General features: G+C 46.6%; 1 protein-coding gene across 1 annotated transcript in view; it reads right to left on the bottom strand.

Moving 5' to 3' along the window:
* Positions 1 to 6,173: 6,173 nt before the first annotated feature.
* Positions 6,174 to 23,024, bottom strand: part of WDR64 (WD repeat domain 64) — a 1,979,698-nt gene continuing 1,962,847 nt past the window's right edge. The window contains exon 28 of the mRNA XM_069607651.1: positions 6,174 to 6,352. Within this exon, the coding sequence (XP_069463752.1) occupies positions 6,245 to 6,352 (108 nt within the window). The 3' untranslated portion in view covers positions 6,174 to 6,244. The remainder of the gene's footprint in view (positions 6,353 to 23,024) is intronic.

Genomic DNA, 23,024 nt, shown 5'->3' with positions numbered 1-23,024 from the left:
AGAAAGAGTGGAGATTAGATCCACCAGGCAAAAACCCACCGTGTTTGGAGGGGCAACGGTCGACCTGTTGGGCTACATCAAGGCCCGCATCGATTTCAAGGGGAGGTCTACCACCACCAAGGTGTATTTTTCCCCCAAAGGTCCAGCCGTGCTGGGGTGGGATGACCAACACAAACTCAGCATGAAACTAGATCCCAGCACTCCGGAACAGGTGCTCATGATCTCGTCAGGAGCAGCGCAAAACTATAAGGAGATCTTTCCAAACCTGTTCTCCGAGAGACCGGGAAAAGTGAGAAACTTCGTACACAAAATTCGACTAAAACCCAACGCCACCCCAGTCAAGCACAAAGTAAGGGCGGTACCTGCCACCGCAAGACCAGCTTTGGACGCTCACCTGAGGAAGATGGTCGAGGAAGGAACCATTGAAACCGTGGAATCCTCGCAATGGCTGAGTCCGGTGGTACTAGTTAAGAAGAAGTCCAGCAACGACCTCAGGATCTGCATCGACCTGAGAAGCCTGAACTTGGAGGTGATCACGGATAGCTTCCCGCTCCCCAGCATCAACGAGATCGTCCTCATGATGAAAGAGGCGGCCATTTTCTCGAAGCTGGACATGCGTGATGCCTATCACCAGATTCCCCTACACAAGTCCTCCCGCCCCCTGACGGCGTTCATCACTCCTTTCGGCACCTTCCAATACACCCGCATGCCTTTCGGGTTATCGTCCGCAGCATCCGCATTCCAGAGGATGATGAACTCCCTATTGAAAGGCCTCACCAATGTCTCATTCTTCCAAGACGACATTCTGGTATACGCCAAGGACAGCGAGACCCATGACAAGGCGCTCAAGTCAGTCCTAAGCAGACTTCAGGAGGAAGCCATTCACCTACGCCATGAAAAGTGTGTCTTCGGGGTGAACAAAGTAGAGTATCTTGGGTACTGCATCTCGAGTGATGGGGTGAGCCCCAAAAGGAACCTCATGGAGGCCATTACTGAGGCGCCGGCGCCGATGTCTAAAGAAGAACTGCGCTCATTCTTAGGCCTAGCTGAGTACTATGCCAAATTCGTCCCCAGGTTCTCTGAGACCACGTCTCCCATGAGGGAGCTTCTGAAGAAGGGGGCAGCGTACTCTTGGGGCCCAGAACAAGATGAGGCTTTCGGCGAAATCAAGAATAGGATTCTACACGCGCCGTGCCTTAAACCATACAACCCTGAATGGGACACCTACATCACCACTGACGCCAGCGCATACGGCCTAGGGGCCACCTTGACCCAGAAAAAGGGCGACACAGAGAACATTGTGGCGTTTGCATCCAAGGCATTATCCTCATCCGAGAAGAATTACTCTACGGTAGAGAAAGAGATGTTGGCATGCGCTTGGGCCGTCGACTACTTCAGATCATACGTATGGGGGACAAGATTCAAGTTGATCACCGATCACAAGCCGCTAATCCACATGCTGAGCCCGGGCGGCACCAGGACGGCCACCCCCAGACTGGCCAGGATCGCCGCGAAGCTCCAAGAGTATACCTACGAGATACAACACATTGCGGGCTGGAAAAACGCACAAGCGGACTGCATGTCCAAGCTCCTCAACCAAAGCGCCCCCGGCACCACATTCCTGGAAGACGAATATGTCGTTGCGTCCATCGGCGACCTGAGGAACGTCGAGTACATGGAAATGAGCGAGCGCCACTGGCAAGAAGAGTTCGAGCAGGACTTCGCTCTAAGGCACGTAAGCACCTGGGTTCGAAATGGATGGCCCAACGAGAGAGCGATCCCTGAAGGCCTTCGTCCCTACTGGAAGGTGAATGAGGAAATTACCGCCATGAACGGTCTCATTCTCAGAGGTGATCAAATCATCCCACCCAGCGGAATCCGTAAAGTCATACTGTGCAGAGCACACTCGGGCCACTTAGGGTGCAACATGACCAGAAGAAGGATACGCGACGCATACTGGTGGCCAGGTATGGACCAGGACGTTCGGCAGATGGTCGATAGGTGCCACGAATGCTCCAACAGCGACAAGCGCCTAGCCGTGAGGCAAGCCCCCATGCTGCCCACCAATGTCCCCAAAGGGGTGTGGCGAAAACTGGGGCTGGATTTCATAGGGCCGCTGGACAACATGCCCCCTGAGCACAGATACGGGATAGTCTTGGTCGACTACTTTTCCAAATGGGTGGAAGCTGACTTCACCCCGGACATCACTACGGGAACAGTCATTGAAACTCTCACCGCCATATTTCAGCGGTAGGGCCTGCCCGAAGAACTCGTCACGGACAACGGAGTCCAACTAGTATCCAGGGAAATGGAAAAATTTCTCAAGCTTAACAACATCAAACAGCGGAAAGCAAGTCTATACCACCCACAGGCAAATGGCCTAGTCGAGCGGGCCAACCGCTTCATCAAAGGGGCGCTGCAACTGGCCCACGCCTCGGGCCTAGACCCATACAAGACGGTCAAAGAAGCCGTAGCGGCTCACCGTCTCACCCCCAACGCCGTCACAAGTGTTTCTCCGTTCCATCTGCTGAGGGGGAGAAGGGCGGCATCCTCACTGGTACCACCATGGCTTCAGCAAGTGAGGGCCGACGAAGACGTCGACATGGCTGACGTAACGTGCCGTATGCAGCACAACAAAGAAGCAATGAAAGCACAGGGGGACTTGCGCCGAGCCGCTCGACACACACAAGTCAACAAAGGGGATCTGGTGAAGATACGACTTCCCCACAAGGACACCATCACAGGTTCCAGATACAGCAGTCCCATAGAAGTCATGGAGAGAGGGACAAACCACATCCGCACCAGCGATGGCAGGAGATGGAATCTAGAGAGGGTAGCCATGTACCGCAGGAAAGATGATACTGTACACTCCCCTGGAGACACTGGAGGAGATCAGGTCTGCCAAGAGCCATACGAGAACCATCATCTCCCGAGTGGAGACATCATAGAGCCGCAACATCGCAACGACTTCGCAAGCTCCCTTTTCCCAACCACACCCAGGGGATCACAGCAAGGAGCTGGACAAAGAGATCCCGATTCACCAGCACCCTCCCAAGGACACTTCATCGATCCCGCTACATACCCGGATCCTGGCAGGCCCCAGAGAGAGAGAAGGAAGCCCGGGAAATATGCGGACTTCATCATGGAGTGACCTCCCATTCCTTTTTCCAGCAGAGGAGGTGTGTGGGGACATCACGTGATCGCGGGAGCGTGTTCTCGCGAGATCTCGATACACGGGATCTCGCGAGCCCACGCTCCGCGGGAAAACGTTCCCGCTTCACAGTTGGCGCCCTGCCAGCTAGAGCGGTCGTACAGGAGCGCTGCTCCTGATTACACAAAAAGGAGAACCAACTCCAGAACCATCTCTACAGCTCATAGGGCATAACACCACAGCCAATGGAGGCTTCATGGGGGCCCTATGAGTTTACGGCGTGCCACCGGTGAGCACAACCCTTCCGCAGTGAAGTAACTGGGGAAGCACAGGACCTGGTCAGTTTAACAGTGAGTAAGCGCCCTGCGCCACCAGTCCACCTTAAGACATTCTCCCTTGTTCTCAGTCAATAAAGACTGCCAGAAACCCTACTGCGTCCTGTCATCCATTCAGGCCACAACACCCAGTTAGTATTTAAATAGCATGTGAGGAAAAACATCAGAGCAAGGACACCAAGCCCTGAAACATCAATGACACGGACCCATCACGCGCACCAGGGCCTATCATTAGAAACCAAAGCAGAGGGATGGCGAAGTCGATTGAGCACTGCTCCTACTGGTAACTGCAAGCCTTTAAAGGTAATTTTAGGGCACAACAGTCAACAGCTATTTCTGTTCAGAACCCTGTCAAAATGAAATGACACATACACAAAGTATTATCATTGCAAAGTAAATATTCAGGCATCATTTAAGATGGAAATCGTACTTTGCACAACTGATCAGATAATTGTTATTTTGTTTTAACTGTAAGGTGCTATAAGTACTTTTAGTCCATCACAGTTCACATTACAATAGGCATTGAATGAGAGCTTCAAACAAAGCTCCACGGATGCACCCTTTAGCAAGATGGATGTTCAAACCTCTACAACAGTGGCATAGCAAAGTACATCACTATGCCCTCGGCACCATCTTGGGGAGGCAGGGGGTGTCTACTTCGTAGGACTCTATTTTATTTTAACAAAATAAATTACTTAGTGACAATTTACTTTGTTGAAGTTACTTGTCAATTGTTTTCGATTTTGTTTTTATAGGAATCCCCCGATGCCTATCTCTGCCCCCTTCACTACCACCCCTGCCTCAAACTCCTCCCAACCCCCTATAACTCCTAACCGTTAATTACATCTATAGAATTGCTTCCCCATGAAGAAATGTGAGGTCATTTCAGAAAGGAAATTGCCTCAAAATAATGTACTGCATTAACACAATGGCATGCATACACTTTGTAGGCTAGTAGATGGTGTGACATGCTAGTTATGGCTAGACTCTTGTGCATGGGCAGGCTTTTTGTGTCTATAGCCACACAATGGAAGAGTAGAGAGGTGCTGTTAGTTTGCCTTGATCCTATCAGTGTAGGAGAAAAAGGAAAGTGTTGGAGACTGCTCGCCAAACAAAGGTCTTGTATTGCAGTAAAGCATTGTATGTCTGCTCATATTACAGTTGTCAATGACAAGTATTGTATGGGGTGTGTCTGTGAATTTGATGACAATACCTAGCTCTGATAAGAGTACTTTGGCAAACTCTGGCACTAACTGCCAAATGGTGGGTGTTTTGTTTGATGGCAATACTTGGAATGTGATGTAAGTATTTGGGAATTCAATGGTGTCTGCCTGGTACGATGTCATCTCCTGGCATACAATGTGAGTACCTGGTAATTTCAAGGAGAAATACATCATATAATGTTAGTAATTTGCATTTGGTGCCAAAATACCTGACATATGGTGCCTGATTTACAGAGTATTTTTCAATGGGAGTGCACCAGTGTAAAAGGCTTTTGTAAATCAGGCCCATGGTGTGGATACTTGGGCATGTAATGGTAATGGCTGGCACATAATGGTAATACATGGCTTTTAATGGTAATATACAGCATGTGATGTTAGTACTTAGCATTTGGAGGTAATTGCCTTGAGCCTCAATGAAAGTTGGGCGGTGTGGCTAAAATCAGCAGTAATAGATGAACGCCACATTGCCACTGCATTAATGCAAAGCCCAACTATGGTTTAGGTGCCAGAATTCCACAAACAAAGATCAATTCCAGCGCAATTACTGTCAGCAGTAATTCCTCCAAAATCCCAGTGGAGTCCTATGGACTCCAATAAATGGGGAATAACACCACCTACCACCATTTGTAATGCAGCAGTAATTCTGCCGGACATTGTGATGATAACAGTAAATGTGTTTGGTGGTATTTCAGTGGATTTACCACCAAAATACCACCAAACTTGCAATAAGGCCCTAGTCTTTTGATGTAAATACCTAGCATTCGTAGCCAGTGCCTCACATTTTATAGCACAACATTCCATACAATGGGCCTCATTCCGCGGTTGGAGGTAGCCATGGTGCTATTAGTGCCATGGCTACCCCCTTTCCGCATACCGGTTCCGGGTTCCCTGGATGGGGAAATACCAGGCCATTCCAACCTTGGAGGACCCGTTATTTCCGCATTCAGGGAACTCAGACCCTGTGCATCCCCATTCCCATTTGAGCCCCCATAGGACTCAATGGGAATGAGAGGGAGCTAACAACGGGCCTGTTAATAACGGTGCCTGTTGTTAGCTCCCTGGTCCTTTAGCGGCTCCCACTAAGGGTGGCTGGTTAAAGGACCTCGTAATGCGGAGGTAAGGGGTTAACGGCACCGGCACCATTACCGGCGCCGTTAACCCCTTACCTCCAACCTTGTACTGAGGCCCCATGTGAATACCTGCCATTTAATGGTAAAACCTGGGAATTGGTGCGAATACCTACCACCGTTAAATGAGTACTGTAACTGAGGATTTGATGGGCATAAGTGGCATATGACATGACTATGCAATGCCAAAATCTGATGTATGATCTAAGAATCTGGGCAAATGATGGCAACACCGGGAAAGAGAAAACAATTAAGGTTCACCCGAACTTTCAAGCTACTGTGGTTACAGACAAAGCACCGAAGGAAACGCCATGTTTTCAAGCAAGATGACATTTTTGCAAACAAAGCAACCGTTTTTTAATCAACAACATGACATTCCTGACAATGGGTCTTAATAGGGCACACAGTCTATTCAAAATCCTGTGGCAAGGAGGAGATTGGGGGGAGGACAGGAGGTTTCAAATGTACAACACTCTTGGCAGCTCCTAACAATGTTCCATGGGGTCTGATTGGTGCCTGAAAGGTAAAAATACATTGAATTAGTTCAAACATACTCCTATATATTTTTAACATAAGTTTACAGATATCTACAAGTGTTTCTTTTCCTAAAGTGAGTAGTTGTTTAACAAAAAATACACGCAGACAGTAACCTGTAAGAAATTCAAACACACAATCTACGATAACATTCTCTACTGTAAATGGCTGATTGTTCAGATCATCTCTTTAGCACCTTGTCCCCTTGGCAGCCTCGTTGCAAAATTGTAGTGTTGGCTGAAATAAGCCTTGAGTATGCCAACTTGAGAGGTATTATCCACCCGAATGCAGATTTGGCTCCTTTAACGCCCTGTTTACTTACCAGTTCGCTTTGTACAAGGAGCATTACTCTTCCTCGCCATTATCTCCTCCCTGAGGGCAAGCACCTTGTTGGCTTGTCTAATAAATATACATATGTAAAAAAATACATGTATAAAAAAGACTCCTTCTCCTCCCTGGCAGGCATAGGAAGGACACCCTTGTGTAAGGGTTACTTACAAAGCATGGACTACCAAGATCAAACACCACCCCCTTTTGAGAGAATGGCAGAGAAGCAGGTCTTTTATGAGGAAGAATATGACACAGTGTAATAAGGATGATCAGTAAACAATCAGGCAATAACCACTTCATCCCTCTTTCTATTTTATCTCTGGGGATATAGCAATCGATTGGCGGTTCATCAAAAACAGCATGCATCACTAAAAGGAAAGTTGGTGGATGCCCGAGTGGCAGTCTGGAAAATGTCCTGCAGTGAAAAGTCACCCTTGAGGAAAGGAGTAAGGTAAACCTGTTCCTAGGCCAGTGAAATGTCTAGTTGAATCCACCTTCTTGCCCTAATGGGAAAAATCAAATGACACAAAGAATGAATCAGAAATCTTAGAGGGGTCTTGATGGTTTAGGTAAATCTTAATAGATTGGCACACATCCAATGTATTACACCCAATCTGTAAGTCTAAAAATTTGATACACATTAAGAATTAATGAAAACGCACAATTACTAACATCACACAACTGCTAAGTAAATACAAAAGGATCTCACTAGATCATCACATAAAAAAACACATAGGATTTCGTCATTAACAATCAAATGGTTGATTAACATAAAGTGAAAGATACATTCAACTTATAGCTGGTACTGTATCAGTTTTTCATCACTGTTAGATAACACAAATTGTTCTTTCCCTGTACCAATCCAGGACAATGTCTCGACATGTTTCTGTTCTTAGGGAGTTACTCAGAGAACATTCATCAGGAGGGTTGTCATAATCATGAAAATCCCAATTAGTAAAATCGATTGCTTCGTAAGGGGAAAAGTGTGGTGTGCACGTGCAACCTGTTGATTAAAAGAAAAGGGGACAAATAAGGAGCTAAATCTATAGCTAAATCAATTTGTCATATTCCCTAAAAGGTGAATAGGAGGACCACATGTCGGGTTAACATTACCTTTCGTGGTGCTCGTGGGGGCTCACAACGTGGGTTACTCCAGTTGAGGAAGGCTGCAAAATAGCTCTTCACCTGTAATTAATACATGAAAAACCTCATTGAGTGTTTTTCAGATGAGCTAAAACTCATGCTCGAAAAGTTCAATAGTTACGTCAAGAGGGACTAATACGTAATTACATACGTATGTACATATATATGGTTCGCCAATGGCTCACCTGTATGTCCTCTGCTAAGATGTGGTCTTGGACAGAAAGAAGTAGTTCTCTTGAAGTCGCTCCACTCAGATAACGAAGGGCCATTCTTAAGGACAAATTACAGGTATGATCCTCCAAAAAGGGCAGGGACCGGCAACTGCTAAACAGAAGAAAAGGGGGTGACCGCTAAGTATAGTCCGTTAGGCAATGGTTCAACAATTATATCAAAAGGAGTGTCAATACCACTGAGGTAAAAATTGGAATGGAGCTAGCACCAGTCTGTGGTAATTCATATTACTCACTAACACCCTGACACAAAGAGTTGTCCCGTGAGTCATAGAGTAGAGCCCAGAAACAGAAGCACGAGGTGTAGCAGGTGAAAACTGGGATCGCGTGGGGTCGCTCGAATTTAAAAACTCCACTGTGATCAATAGGCAAAGATGAAAACTCGACTGAAAGATTTAGCCTAATAATTTCAGTCAGTGCGAGAACAAAGTTAGAAGATATAACCGCTATCGGACAACACCCAAGTGTCAATAACTGTATCGCAGGGCTATAGCTTAACGCCATTCAATAGACGGATCTGTACTGCTCGTATTGAGTGATGCAGGAGATGCCGGCACGGTGCATCCACAAGTAAACACTCCTCTAGTGTGAGTCTGTGATGAGTATAGCAAATAAGTTGTCAAAAGTAACCGGCATTGCGTGTCTAGGAATACTATATTAACGGTTAAAATCTGATGTTACAAACGTACCTTGGAGGTAATCACAAAGGCGTCCAAAAGGTACGCGAATGACAGGGACTCAAGAAACGGGTGATTTGCTTCTGTGTGTAGAGCGCGCGGCTGGGAAACTCAAGTTTATGTGTTTCCATTGAGACGGAGTGCGAGCCCGTCCTGAAGGACCTGGCTTAGGTACTGGATCGGCCATCTTAAGATGGAGTCAAACATAAGTCAAATATAAGCAACTGAGGAAATGGCTTACACAAACCGAATTACATGGAGCAATTATGTTGGAGTATCTGAAAAATAAACCACTCCCACAGGGCCTCACTGTTATGAACGAACCGAGACTATTTCTCGACAATGAGAAATTCCGAGTCCAGTGGAGTTACATAGCAAATCGGTGTGGGCGAGATTGGCTTATACTGATTATCGATACTGCCAAAGAAACAGCATTAAAAATAGAGATCGAATTGCTCAAAATTGAAGATAATATTAAGAAACAATTACCACTGGAAGCTTATAAGAAAAGGCTAGAAGAGATTGAAAAAGAAATGAAGGATTTCAAAGTAAATAATACCAACGAAAGAATACAAAGACTAAAACAGGATTTATCTCGTTTCTCACATGAGAAAGCGTTCCCACATGTAAAGGCTGAATATGTGAATAAGACCTTGCAACAAAATGGACTGAACAGAAATAACAGACGAGTAAGATTTAGAAATACATCGTATAGCACCAGTAATGATAGCAGTGATGCAGATGAGAGTGGAGAAGGGACATCTACTGGTAATAAACAACAGACAAAAAGAGGTCGAGGACAACCAACGAGACGTTCTGGGAATGGAAACAGAAGAGGAAATCAAGGCCGCTTTTTATACCAGGCTCAGAAGCACAACAACTGGGACGAAGGGGTAAAACAAACCCGGAGCGGGAACCGCTTCTGATCAACCTCTCTGACTATCAACCCTCCTCGATGGAACAAAAAGTGTTGAATAAAGGACTAGGCTATGTGATCACAAAAGAACATGATCCCTTCGAGTTCCGGGTGGAATTCAATAAGCTACTAAGAAAAATCGACCTGCGAAAAAATTTTGCACAAGAACTAAACACAGGCAATGGGAAAATGATGAACCACACGGGACTAAGGAACCCTTCCACCTTCTGCATGAGCAGTTTCTCTCCAGAATCCTTGGTCTTTGAAAAAAGAGTGAATGCCGATATAGTAACTCTAGAGGCCAATCATCAAAGACCGTTTCAAAACATTACTAAGGCTGAACAAAGTGCATTAAACTCACTGGCTAATAACCCTGATATAATAATTAAGAAGGCTGATAAGGGCGGTGGAATTGTGATGCTTAATCGGATTGATTACATCACAGAGTGTGAAAACCAACTGGGTAATAGTCACTATTACAGACGACTGAAAGAAGACCCTACGAAAGAACTTCAAAGGCTGATTACAGAAAAAGTCACCAAGGCTCAAGACCGTGAATGGATTTCCAGGCAAGAAGCAGATTTTTTGATTAACACTAAACCTACCATCCCCACTTTCTATACTCTGCCTAAGGTACATAAGACTCTTACTAAACCACCTGGTAGACCGATAGTGGCAGGTATTAATTCTTTCTAGAACCATTATCCACTTTTGCTGACCATTACCTGAAAGGTTATGTCCAGAAGATGGCTTCATACCTTAAAGATACCAGAGACGTGATAAACATCTATGAAGATCTCGATTTCAATCCAGAGACCTCTCTCCTACTAGGTTTCAACATTGTGTCACTCTACACGAATATACCACAACAGGCAACTCTAGACGTGGTAGAAGAAATCTTACTGAACAGACTGGATCTTGATCCTGTACCCACCTCCTTTATATTGTGGTGTGTGAACCTGGCCCTCAAAAGAAATTACTTTGAGTTCAATGGGACTTATTACCAACAAGTCGAAGGTACGGCTATGGGGGCCACTATGGCCCGAGCGTTGCCAATCTATATGTGGAAATGTTCGAGAAGACCCATATATAGCGATACAAATCGATTTCAATCTAACATCAAAAAATTTAACCGCTATATTGATGATATTTTGGTGATATGGGAAGGGACTAGTGAACATGCTAATGAATTTTTGGTTTGGCTCAATAATCTGAATCCACATCTACAATTTACTATGACCATAGGGAAAGAAACCATCGACTTCCTTGATCTGACGATTTTCCATTCCAATGGGATTCTGAAATTGAAACCTTACCATAAACCGACGGATAAGAACTCCCTGCTCGAGTATACCAGCCACCACATAAAACACCTACGGGATAATCTACCATTTGGCCAATTTTTGCGCATTAAAAGGAATAGCTCTAACAACAGCACCTATGTAACAGAAGCAACCATGCTCAGCAAGAAGTTGAAACAGAGGAGTTACCCCAAAAAATTGCTTAAAAAGGCTGCAAAACGAGCATTCAATAACAACAGATAGGCACTACTTGAAGAGAAACCTAAGAAACCAAAGGACAAGAGAATTGTCTGTGTTAATACCTTCACGGACCAAAGCCTAAAAATCAAGAATGTGATTGCTAAACACTGGAAAATCTTTGAGACTTCTAAAACCCCTCTCCCGATGCCCCTGTTTGCATATAAAAGAAGCACCACAATTGGCAACAGAATAAGTGGTAGCTGATTAAAACCATTAACCAACAGCACGCCTAACCTAACTATGCTGTGGGGCTTACCATCAGCTAGCGGCCACTATCCATGTGGAGCATGTGGAGTTTGTACTCTTGACGCTGAAAGGAGGGAATTCACAAACATTAGGAAATAGACTCCTGAGGAAAGAACAAGAAATGATCTACAGACTACAGAGTGACACTAGAGGCATGAATCCTGTGTTGAGTGGCACAAAACCCGCCAATAGGAAGGCTTCATTCTAACCCTAGTCTAGAGTACTAGATCAGCTATATTTTATGCGTATGGGATGTTAACGTTCAGGGTACACTGATATAATTCTGTGATCCCTCAACTGTGAAGTTAAGGATACCCCCAGAGACATTGTGATTGTAATAGATCTTATATGTTCTACTCGTAGAAATCACAATGCTCTATGATAATCTGAGGGTAGCTTAATAGGATTTTGTGACTTGCATACAGTGAAGGAAACTTGATTCCTGTATATCAGAATTTACTGATTTCGTGCTTACACGAATGTAACAATATGGTATCATCCTGTGATCATGGTTTTAGGAGATCGTGTCATCAGCATATCAGAAAATAATGACGAATACATAAATATTGATGTTGAGTTCATGTTAAATTCAACAAATTGGCATCTTGGTATACTGTGTTTATTTAAACTGTACTCTCCATATTGCATGGTAGAACCCGTACCTATAGTCACTCTATAGAGAACTGCATAATACATTATATGAACTAACCTCCATAATAGGGTTAGATGTATCTGTACCATCTCAGCAATGTTTTTACTATGGGTTCAGCTCTACATACTTTCGACGAATTATCATTGTCGGTTCTCTTCATCGGAACGATGCCGGTAGTTATTTTGAGAGCATATCACGCTCAGGATGGTTATATTTGACTCCATCTTAAGATGGCCGACCCGGTACCTAAGCCAGGTTCCTGCTTCAGGACGGGCTCGCGCTCCGTCTCCATGGAAACACATAAACTTGAGTTTCCGAGCCACGCGCTCTACACACAGACGAGAATCACCCGTTTCTTGAGTCCCTGTAATTCGCGTACCTTTTGGACGCCTCATGATACCTCCAAGGTACGTTTGTAACATCAGATTTTAACCGTTAATATAGTATTCCTAGACCCGCAATGCCGGTTACTTTTGATATTTACAACTTATTTGCTATACTCATCACAGACTCACACTCGAGGAGTGTTTACCTGTGGATGCACCGTGCCGGCATCTCCTGCATCGCGCAATACGAGCAGTACAGATCCGTCTATTGAATGGCGGTAAGCTATAGCCCTGCGATATAATTATTGACACTTGGGTGTTTTCCGGGCATAGAGACATGATAGCGGTAATATCTTCTAACTTTGTTTTCTCGCACTGGCTGAAATTATTAGGCTAATTTTTTCAGTCGAGTTTTCATCTTTGCCTATTGATCACAGTGGAGTTTTTAAATACGAGCGACCCCACGCGATCCTAGTTTTCACCCGCTACACCTCATACTTCTGTTTCTGGGCTCTACTCTATGACTCACGGGACAACTCTTTGTGTCAGGGTGTTAGTGAGCAATATGAATTACCACAAACTGGTGCTAGCTCCATTCCAATTTTTACCTCAGTAGTATTGACACTCCTTTTGATATAATTGTTGAACCATTGCCTAACGGACTATACTTAGCGGTCGCCCCCTTTTCTTCTGTTTAGTGGCTGCCGGTCCCTGCCCTTTTTGGAGGTTCATACCTGTAATTTATCCTTAAGAGTGGCCCTTCGTTATCTGACTGGAGCGACTTCAAGAGAACTACTTCTTTCTGTCCAAGAGCACATTTTAGCAGAGGATATACAGGTGAGCCATTGGCGAACCATATATATGTACATACATATGTAATTACGTATTAGTCCCCTCTTGACGTAACTATTGAACTTTTCGAGCATGAGTTTTAGCTCATCTGAAAAACACTCAATGAGGTTTTTCATGTATTAATTACAGGTGAAGAGCTATTTTGCAGCCTTCCTCAACTGAAGTAACCCACGTGCAAGCCCCCACGAGCACCACGAGGTAATGTTAACCTGACATGTGGTCCTCCTATTCATCTTTTAGGGAATATGACAAATTGACTTAGCTATAGATTTAGCTCCTTATTTGTCCCCTTTTCTTTTAATCTACAGTTTGCACGTGCACACCACACTTTTCCCTTTACGAAGCAATCGATTTTACTAATTGGGATTTTGTGATTATGACAACCCTCCATATGAATGTTCTCTGAGTAACTCCATGAGAACAGAAACATGTCGAGCCATTTTCCTGGATTGGTACAGGAAAAGAACAATTTGTGTTATCTAACAGTGATAAGAAACTGATACAGTACCAGCTATAAGTTGAATGTATCTTTCACTTTATGTTAATCAACCATTTGATTGTTAATGGCGTAATCCTATGTGTTTTTATGTGATGATCTAGTAAGATCCTTTTGTATTTACTTAGCAGTTGTGTGATGTTAGTAATTGTGTGTTTTAATTCATTCTTAATGTGTATGAAATTAAAATTTATATACAGGTTTCTTTGGAACCTATCTGGGTGTGCAACCTGCTTGTTGAGCTCTGTCTCATTTATAATTTGATGGGTTTCCCCTCCCGGGCATAGACAGAGTAGACACTTTTTCCACCCTGTGTAGTGGACTACTGACTACCGGGATTCGTTCCCTACTAACCGAAAAACAAACCCTGCTTACAGAACCCTAAAATGAATAAACTACTTCGAATTGCTAGAGAAAATCCTGAATTCATGGCTTAAACGACCAGATGAAGATCTTCAAGTGGAAGCATGTATCTGGGTCTAGGGCAATGCAGGTCGACGCTTTGGTCAACATGAGAGGAAAAAATCTCCAGGAAACCAACCCTAGCCTCAGGTGCAATAAAAGCATTAATAGCTGCCCTATCGACCCAAGGAGTAGGTATAGCAAGAGACATCAAGAATCCATCCTTAAAGAATTGCGACCACTAAGGAAATCTCATGAAAAGAGAAGCAGACCCCTTTCAGAGCACCAGGCCTGAAAAGAAGATCAGTGGCAGGTGAAAGATTTCAAGGAGTGAAGCTGTGAGTTAAGGTTAGCAAATGCAAAAACGATTGAAAAACCCTTACTTAGAGACAAACCAATTACACTTCCAATCCTCCATCTGCAACCTGCCGAGCAACTGCTCCAGAAGAAGAGGGTAAAGGAGAGATGAGTGTACAAGACAGAGGGTCCATTCCGATAACTCCAACATTAAAGGTAATACAGGTAACCAAAATTTCCTCTCATTTTACCAATGCATTTTTTATTATATTAACTATTATTTTAATTGCGTCAAACAACAAGCCTGGAGGAATCAGGGTGCTCACAACACAAATAACAGCACACAAAACCCCCAAAAAACAGTAACAGGGACAAAACCACGTGCCCAGTCATAGCTGATGCAATGCACATGGACAGTGGTATTAAAGGCGAACTAGTCAATTAAACAGATGAGCCTTCAGGGCTAGTTTAAAATATTCAAGGAATCGAAAGCACTGCAATTTAGGTGGCTGAGTATTCCAAAGCTTAGGAGCAGCATAGTCAAAAGCACACTGACCACCCAAGACAAATTTATTTTCGCCACACTCAACACATTGATGGAATTAGACCTCAAAGTTCTCTGAACAGGTAACCAAGACATTCTTTCCAATAAATAGCTAAGGCTGGTACCAAATAAGCACTTAATCATTAGGGTAACAAGCCGGACAGTTATCCAGGCTTTTAAAGGCAACCAATGAAGTGCGTGCCTAACGTGAGAGACATTGGGGGTCATTACAAGTTGGGAGGTAGCCATGCCACTATTAGCGGCATGGCTACCCCCTAACTGGGTACCGGGTCCGGGTTCCTCGAATGAGGAATTACCGGGCCATTCCGACCTTGGAGAATCCGGTAATTCCTCATTCGAGGAACCCTTCCCCATTCCCATTCGAGCCCGATAGGGCTCAATGGGAATGGAGAGGGTGCTACCAACAGGCCCGTTAATAACAGGCCCGTTGTTAGCACCCTGGTCTGCTTGCGGGACCCGCTAAGGGCGCCTGGTAAAACCAGGCATCCTTAGCGGGTTCCCGCGATCAGACTCGTAATGACGACTAAGGGGTTGACGGCTCCGGCACCTTTACCAGCGCAGTTAACCCCTTTCCGCCTCACTTGTAATGACCCCCCTTATCTCTTTTTCCCAATCTTTCAACAACTCGGACAGAAGTATTTTGTATCACCTGTAGTTTAGCAATATTGCTCTTACTTGTTCCATACATCAGACTACTGCAGTAATCAATTTGAGCCACAATGATTGCCATTGCTTTAATAATACAACTTTCGTTCTCTAGAAAGGGTCTCATTTGGCTAATCGGCTTAAGATAATAAGTTGATGTTGAAACAATGTTATTGCCATGAGCCTTCAGTACACACCTAAGGTTTTACCTTTGTCTGTGGTAGCGATGGTACTACCTGCAATAATGACATTTTTTATACTCAGGACCCAATTTCTCAAGCTAGTGTCACGCCACTTGCCCGGAGACCGGGGTTTTCCTCTTCCTTTCGACCAGCATCATCTTGGCGGGTCTACTCGCGCTTCCGCGCTTGGGGTTCCACTCTCCCGGGGGCTCCGAGAGTTCGGAATCAGGCTCCTCTGCGCATGTGCGGGCGACCATGTCCACGCTTACGCGCATGCGCGTTGGATTGGGCACTCAGAGTTACGAGAGCTTGCTTCTCAGGCCTCGTTTTGGGCTCGCCAGCGCCTGGGAACGAGGCGGCTTGCGTTCCAGGCCTCTCTGGTGCTGGCGGCTCTATAAGAGGAGCGATGAGCAGTAGCTGATTGCGTCTCAACGCGGTTAGTTCCTGATCGTGTTTTTCGCTCCGTATTTGCTTCCTGTTTTTCTGCCTGTTGCCTTCCCTGCTCTAGGTCCTTTCCCTGGGCTCTTGGTTCCTTGCCCCTTGGTTCCCTGCCTGGTACCTGCTCTGCTCCCGGGGTGGTCTTCAGTCCTGCCTGCCCTTGGTACCCTTCCTGTCTGCCTTCCCTGTTTCCTCCCTGCCTTCTGATTGTGTTCCACCCCTCCTGCCTGCCTTCTGGGGTCTGACTTCCTCTCCTCTCCAGCCTGCTAGGTTTCCATTGTGGAACCTTCCTTTCAGCTTCCTACTCTGCCGGATTTGCCTTGGGACTATCTACAGCTGCTGAAGGACTGACATCTCTACGCTCCCCCTGCCAGTGCTTGCACTGTCCTGATGTCACGGAAATCAGGGGTGAGCACACCGTGACGTTGGGAGTCGGTTCACCCTCTGCCCAGTTTAATCTTGGGTTGAGGTCCGGGCTGATTTCCCGCATCACACTTACCTCAGTGAAATACAGACAGTCTGGCTTCCAATCCAAGATCTTCTGCAAGACAAACAGGTACGCAGCACTCCCGTGATATCGCTCTTAACAGATTGAGACGCCTGCCTTCCGATTCCGAGATGGAGGACGATCTTCGTGATGAGTTACGTGCCCTTAGAGCTGAAATGACAGTATTACATCAAGAAAATCAAACATTACGGCAATTGGTAACGCAGGGGGCTGTGGGAGCCTCTTCAGCCGAAAGTACTTTAGCCCATACAGCACCAATCAAGTTTGATGGAGATCCGCTGCGTGTGGCCGAATTTTGCAATCATTGTCAGATCCATTTTCTCTTCAGATCAACTCACTTCAACAACGACAAGGCCAAGATCGGGTACATCTTGGGGAACCTAGCTGGAAATGCCTTGGCTTGGGCAACTCCTTTGGTAGCCACCAACAGTCCCATACTAAATGACTTTGTGGCTTTTGAAAAGGCCTTTTTGGAGGTCTTTCAAACTCCCAATTTGGCCTCAGCTGCGCAAAACCAATTGATGGACATAAAACAAGGGAACGCAGATGTAATAGCATACATAAGTCGTTTCAGACAACTTGCAACCGATTCACAATGGCCAGAAATTACCCAGAAAACATTGTTTCGCCGGGGTCTGAGGGAAGAGTACAAAGACGAGCTTCTACAGATTCCGGAGCCAGATACCTTCCAACGTCTCATTGAGCAAGTACTTCGGATTGACCAAAGATTGGGTGAACGGAAGGCTGAGAGACCTCGGTTCGAGAGATCAAATCCCAGAATGTCTAGTGTGCCTGCTGGTTCGTTTGGTTCTTCGGATCCTGGACCCGAACCTGTGCAGCTGGGGGCCATAAGAGGTCCTTTGTCCGAGGAAGAGAAAAGAAACGCAGAAGAAATCTGTGTTTATGCCTGTACTGTGGGGCTGCTGGTCATTATTTGGGTACATGCCCTCTACGTCCTCAAAAGAAGGCGGGAAACTAGAGGACCTGTTGTTCAATGGAAGGGCAACGACAGGTCAAACTCCTCTTTCAGTCCTTTCCCACTCCTGTTCGGTTCTCCAGCCTATGCAACCAGCCATCTTGATGACCGTGAGGATCCACTTACAATGGCTTGACCGATCTCTTGTGTTCCATGGGTTGTTGGATTGTGGAGCCTCGGGGAACTATATTGATGAGGAGTTCGCTACCACAAATATGATACCGCTTTTGTGCAGAGGGACTGCTTTAGCGGTAGAAGTCATCGACGGAACACCCTTGTCCTCAGGACCCATCCGTTTACACACCATGGAACTATCTCTCCAAGTCGCTGAACACAAGGAACATATAGCTCTGGACGTGATCGAATCTCCCACGTACAAAGTGGTTTTGGGATTATCATGGCTTCAACGTCATAATCCAGTGATCAATTGGGAAACCCGTACCTTGACTTTTACTTCAGCCTTCTGTCTTCGGCATTGCAATCCGCCTGTCTTGTCCCAAGACTCGAATATCACTACCTCTCTGGAACCCAATGGCAATACGTCTGGTTTATATTCTGTGTCTCAGATTCCACAGGCATACGTTGACTTTGAACATGTATTTTCTGAGCCTGTTGACATTCCCTTGCCACCACATCGGTCTTTTGATTGTGCTATTGACCTGATTCCTGGTACCGACATTCCCCATGGTAAAGTGTACGCTTTAACCCAGACCGAAAGACAAGTTTTGCAAGATTACTTGGCCGATTGTATGAAGAAAGGATACATTGTTCCCTCCAAATCACCAGCAGGGTTTCCGTTGTTTTTTGTCAAGAAGAAGGAAGGATCACTACGCCCTTGTATTGATTATCGACAGCTGAATTACATTACGGTGAAGGATCGCTATCCATTACCTTTGATCCGTAGTATTCTGGAAACACTACATTCTGCCCAGATTTTTACCAAATTAGACCTGTGGGGAGCCTATCATCTGGTCCGGATTAAAAACGGTGATGAATGGAAGACGGCATTCAAGACACCTTTCGGGCATTATGAGTATAGGGTTATGCCCTTTGGCCTGTGCAACGCCCTAGCCGTCTTCCAGCGTCTAATGGATAACATCTTTGGCGACCTGATAGGCATTTCTGTCTGGGTTTATCTGGACGATATATTGATTTTTTCTTGCTCGTTGGATGAACATATCAGACACGTCAGGGAGGTTCTCCATCGCTTGTCACAGAACCGGCTGTTCGCCAAGGCGGAGAAGTGTTCATTCCACCAAGACAAAATGGAATTCTTGGGTTACGTGATCAGTAGCACGGGAGTTCAGATGGATTCCAGAAAGGTCCAAGCGATCCAGGAGTGGAAGCCGCCTCATGATGTCAAGTCTCTTCAGCGGTTCTTGGTGTTCACTAACTTTTACCGGCGTTTTATCCCACACTTTTCCCATGTTACGGCTCCTCTTACTAGATTAACCAGCAATAAGGTACCCTATCTGTGGGATTCACACGCCGCTGTAGCTTTCTCCTCTCTGAAAACTGCCTTTTGTACAGCCCCCATTCTACGCCATCCTCAGGACGAGCTACCTTATATTGTGGAGGCTGACGCTTCAGATTTTGCTGTGGGGGCCGTTCTTTTGCAAAAGGATCAAGACACCGCCATTGAACATCCGGTGGCCTACCACTCCCGCAAATTGACTCCCAGTGAAAGGAATTACGCAGTAATTGAAAGGGAGTTGTTGGCCATTAAGACAGCTTTTGAGGAGTGGAGACACCATTTGCTTGGAGGTCGCTTTCCGGTGGAGGTTCGAACAGGACCATCGGAATCTGCAGTACTTACGTTCTTTGCAATGTCGGACACCACGTCAGGCCCGGTGGGCCTTCTTCTTCTCTCCCTGTGTATTCAACATAACATACATACCTTGTACTTCCAATCTGAAAGCCGATGCCTTGTCTCGCTCTTTGGAAAAGGAGGAGGGGAATCCCAATCAAGACTTACCTTTGATCTCACCTGATCATTTCTTGTTGACGCTGTCTTCCCATCTTCAGAACATTCTAAGGGAGACCGGGGCCGACCCTGAAAGAACGGCTCTTCTCAGACGAGCATTTGTCACGGAACAAGACGGACTGCTTTTCTTTCAGAAGAGGCTTTACATTTCCGGGGATACTCTCCGCAAGAACATACTACATGGTTTCCATGACTCGCACGTCGGTGGTCATCGTGGCGTCTGAGCCACTCGGGACCTGGTGTCCAGACAGTTTTGGTGGCCCGGCTGGGCTAGAGATGTCAAGGTTTATGTGGACAGTTGTCCAGTCTGCGCTCAAGTCAAGGCTCCCAGGAGACGACCTTTGGGGCTGTTGAGACCCACTGAAATACCGCCTTATCCTTGGCACACCATAGCCACCGACTTCATAGTCGAATTACCTCCCTCTGAAGGCTATACCTGTATTATGGTGGTAGTGGATTGCTTCACCAAGTATGCCCATTTCATTCCGTTCTGCAACATACCTACTGCCACCCAGATGGCTTTAGCCTTTCTACACAAGGTGTATCGACTGCATGGTTTACCAGAGAAGATCATTTCGGATTTAGGGTCTCAGTTCCTTTCTTCTTTTTGGAGCAAGTTGTGTGATCATCTTGGCATTCGAAGGGCTTTGAGTTCTGGTTACCACCCGCAGTCCAACGGCCAAACTGAGAGAACAAACCAGAACCTGGAGGACTATCTTCGATGCTATACGAATGCCACTCAATCCCATTGGAAATCGCATCTGGACCTGGCTGAGGTCTCCTACAACAACGCCATTCATGCTTCCATTGGAGTAAGTCCGTTCTATTGTTCTGCAGGACAACATCCCAAGTTGATGCCTTTTCGTCCGGTACCGCCCAGTGCGGTTCCGTCTGCTGATCAACTGGTCGCAACCATACAGAGACAACACGAGCTGGCACATGGAACCTTGGCTGAGGCTAAGGAACGCATGAGGAAGCAGGCGGACAGGGGTCGGACCTTGGAACCTGGCTTTCGGGTGGGAGATCGGGTCTGGTTATCCTCCAAGAACCTGCCAGTCCATAATTTGCCTGTCAAACTGGCTCCTCGTTATTTTGGTCCATTTAAGGTCGTTTAGTGTCTGTCCCCTGTGGCCTTCCGCCTTCAGCTACCGCCTTCTTGGCGGGACCACCCCGTTTTTCATGTTTCCCTTTTGAAGCCCTATGTGGGTGACAATTTCGGGCGTGCCTGTCCTTGCCCGGCCTTCGTCCAGGTACGAGGGTTTCCTGAATTTGAGGTCCAGGAGATATGTGATTCGCGCATACGTCGGGGAGTGCTTCACTTTTTGGTGGATTGGAAAGGGTATCCAGCTTGCCATCGCACTTGGGAACCATTCAATAATATGCACGCTCCCCGACTTGTTCGCAAATTCTACAGTCTGTTCCCTTGGAAGCCTGGGGCTCCGGGTCTTTCTGGGAGGGGTCATAGTGTCACGCCACTTGCCCGGGGACGTGGTTTTCCTCTTCCTTTCGACCAGCATCATCTTGGCGGGTCTACTCGCGCTTCCGCGCTTGGGGTTCCACTCTCCCGGGGGCTCCGAGAGTTCGGAATCAGGCTCCTCTGCGCATGTGCGGGCGACCATGTCCACGCTTACGCGCATGCGCGTTGGATTGGGCACTCAGAGTTACGAGAGCTTGCTTCTCAGGCCTCGTTTTGGGCTCGCCAGCGCCTGGAAACGAGGCGGCTTGCGTTCCAGGCCTCTCTGGTGCTGGCGGCTCTATAAGAGGAGCGATGAGCAGTAGCTGATTGCGTCTCAACGCGGTTAGTTCCTGATCGTGTTTTTCGCTCCGTATTTGCTTCCTGTTTTTGTGCCTGTTGCCTTCCCTGCTCTAGGTCCTTTCCCTGGGCTCTTGGTTCCTTGCCCCTTGGTTCCCTGCCTGGTACCTGCTATGCTCCCGGGGTGGTCTTCAGTCCTGCCTGCCCTTGGTTCCCTTCCTGTCTGCCTTCCCTGTTTCCTCCCTGCCTTCTGATTGTGTTCCACCCCTCCTGCCTGCCTTCTGAGGTCTGACTTCCTCTCCTCTCCAGCCTGCTAGGTTTCCATTGTGGAACCTTCCTTTCAGCTTCCTACTCTGCCGGATTTGCCTTGGGACTATCTACAGCTGCTGAAGGACTGACATCTCTACGCTCCCCCTGCCAGTGCTTGCACTGTCCTGACGTCACGAAAATCAGGGGTGAGCACACCGTGACGTTGGGAGTCGGTTCACCCTCCGCCCAGTTTAATCTTGGGTTGAGGTCCGGGCTGATTTCCCGCATCACACTTACTTCAGTGAAATACAGACAGTCTGGCTTCCAATCCAAGATCTTCTGCAAGACAAACAGGTACGCAGCACTCCCGTGATATCGCTCTTAACAGCTAGCAGCAGTTCCTGCTAACATTAACTCTTCCTTAGAGTCATTTAGCGCCAACACATTGTGTATCACAAGTCTCTCCCCTTCTCACCTGCTTTTGTTGTTTGCTTGCGACCTTCTGGGATGTCTTCTTTCTCACGGGCCGGGTTTTGTACGAACCCGAACGCTGGTCTTTGGATTCCAGCGTGAGGTTCGCTATCCAGCTTCCGGGAGCGTTCAGAAGTCCAGGATGGATAGCAGGAAGGAATGAAGTTGCACTCGGAGGCACGGAACGCCGTGACCCAAGCGCGGAAGAAATCCAGGAAGATAAGGTAGAGGAATGGGAGGGAGGATGGGGTTTCAGGGAAACGGGAACAAGGAATCAAAAGGGAGCCCCGAACAAACTCCGGCAACACACGTCCGACTACAGCAAGCGGTAGCGCTGAGATGCGAAGAGCCGCGGGGGCGTGTCTCTCTTGTAGAGCGTGCAACGTGGAACATAGAGACTGACCAGGAGCGTTCTGTTTCGAGCGGCCATGTTGGAAGGATCACTGCATTCAATCCCCTATGGGCCAGGGACCAAGAAGTCCAGAAGGGGCGCAGACGACGGTTCATGACAGTATGCCTCCTCTGAAACCCAGCTCCTCCGGGCTTGCCTGGATGGATAAGATGGAATCTTCGAACCAGCCTGGGGGCATTCATGTTTGACATGGGTTCCCAGGTGCGCTCACTGGGAGGGTATCCCTTCCATTCAACCAAATATTGTAGTTGACCACGTCGGTACCTAGAGTCACAGATTCTGGAAACCTCATATTCGAGTTGGTCATTTACAATCACTGGGGTAGCTTTTGGAGCTGTTCGAGATGACTGAAGATATGGTTTT

Source organism: Ambystoma mexicanum, chromosome 4q (assembly GCF_040938575.1).
Source record: "Ambystoma mexicanum isolate Mex_15411 chromosome 4q, UKY_AmexF1_1, whole genome shotgun sequence".
In the NCBI taxonomy this organism is placed as follows: domain Eukaryota; kingdom Metazoa; phylum Chordata; class Amphibia; order Caudata; family Ambystomatidae; genus Ambystoma; species Ambystoma mexicanum.
The sequence above is the reverse complement of the archived record's forward strand: the minus strand, read 5'-3'. Positions and strand labels throughout refer to the sequence as shown.